Source organism: Opisthorchis viverrini (assembly GCF_000715545.1).
Source record: "Opisthorchis viverrini unplaced genomic scaffold opera_v5_64, whole genome shotgun sequence".
In the NCBI taxonomy this organism is placed as follows: Eukaryota; Metazoa; Platyhelminthes; class Trematoda; order Opisthorchiida; family Opisthorchiidae; genus Opisthorchis; species Opisthorchis viverrini.
In genome coordinates, this window is record NW_008751720.1 from 1,386,953 (window position 1) to 1,388,787 (window position 1,835).

The window sequence follows — 1,835 nt, forward strand, 5'->3', positions numbered from 1 at the left end:
TTCGATAACTTTGATATTTAGCCGTTGCTACAATGTTTGAAATAAAAATCTTACGAGAGGAAATATTTCGAAGGTGTGTTTCTTGTTCATATGAACCTTGTTCGAGAAATCAAGTCAGTGTTTAATAAAATAACAGTCATTCAGCTCGACATGCTATACTACCCGAAGGGAGCACGAGTACTGAGTTGCTGCTAGGTTGAGCAATGTAGATGCTGCGGTTGCATTCAAACCTTTCGATCAATAACTTCAAGGCCATTTCGAGTTCATTCACATCAAATCGCAGCAAATACAAGAATTTTCACAAACACAAGGCGATCAAAAGAGAGTTGGAATACAACATATGTAAGTTAGGGTATTCCAGCAGATTGTTCACCTAAACTGGTACCGTTTACTACGCTCAGGCCGACTGATAATGAGTACAAAACTTCTGCAAGCAAAATACAGATGGCTTCTCTTTTCACCTGAAACATTATTATTACTTTAACTCTTGCTAGTAATATTTGCATCGAGTTGAGGATTGTCCAACTAGCCACTACCCCACTCCCTCCCCGCCCCCCACACACATAGCCGTGTACGGGTACCAACCATCTCCATGCCAAATGACCAAATGACTAGCGGTTATCACAGTCAAAATCATGAGTACCGTCGCTCAACAACCTACAAGTGCCTGTTCGTACATTATTCATTGGTTGATGTCTGTCCATCAGACCCATCCATCTGTTTCTGCTGTCACTGATTGACAAAGTAGCATTCACGATGGTAGATCCTCATCTGGCCGAACAGAGTAATGCAGCTATTGTTCTTTCTGCAACACAGTTTTTCTGGCTAGAGTTCTCCCGAGCTAACAAAGGTAGCGGAGACTGGTGAGTGGAAACGTTCGCATCGCATTGCGCTAAGAGCAAACTTATTTGATGACCCAGGCCAACTACAGTAATTTCCTTTCCATCAACAGCATTTTCTAAAGAACGTACTTTTTATGGAACCTCTGTAAGTCCGTTTTTGCCACGTGGAAGTGAAATATCACCCCCATCCCGAGGATAGCTGAGAATGTATTGCAAAATTAGAACCAATCACGGCGGTTCACTATGCGTTGGAATATTTTGAGGCCGTTACTTCGAAGAATTAGTGGAATAATTGCTCGCTTTTCTCATTGAATTTGAATACTATGGTGATTTGCAAAGAAGCGGTGAACTTCAGATTCACGCGGTAAATTTTTTTGGATACAGACTTATCACACCTCAAAGTTGTCCTACATACTGACCAACCATTGTTGTTCATTTTAGTGCGTAGATTATAACGTCCTCCGAGAGAACTTAGTTTCATTCGGAGGGCCATTTGACTGGATTTGACGTCGACCTTCTGCCCGTTTTTGTTACCAGTAGAAAAACACATTCACTCACGAAATTACCACCGATTTCATCGGTGGGAAAAATTGCTTGGTAGAGTGAAAACAGAATTTTCTACTTAGGTTTTTACATCAGCCCCACACCACCTTAGATTTCGTCAGTGCACCTCGGAGTGGAGGTTTCGCCTCGCAGCAACATTCGGAATTTCCATTGAGTGCTGATTGACTTGTACGGTGCTGTTTTGATGAGCTGCCGGCCGATTTTGCGCGCCCTTCCGCTTCTAGCATCATCATCATCATTGTCAGCTGTAATAACCACGTACCCGTACAGTTTCGTCCACCGATGATTTTGGAGGTGGGGTAGGTGGCTGTGCATTGAAGGCAGGAGCTGATAAATTAGTGCGTAAATGCAGCACTATAGGTGGACTGTTAAGTGGGGGGATTTGGGAAGAGAACTATTCATTGAAGGCAATAGCTTGGATGCATGAGC

General features: G+C 42.9%; 1 protein-coding gene across 1 annotated transcript in view; it reads left to right on the forward strand.

The window, feature by feature from the left end:
* Positions 1-209: 209 nt before the first annotated feature.
* Positions 210-1,835, forward strand: part of T265_04099 (hypothetical protein) — a gene marked incomplete at both ends in the record, with an annotated part of 27,205 nt that continues 25,579 nt past the window's right edge. The window contains one exon of the mRNA XM_009168745.1: positions 210-342. Within this exon, the coding sequence (XP_009167009.1) occupies positions 210-342 (133 nt within the window). The remainder of the gene's footprint in view (positions 343-1,835) is intronic.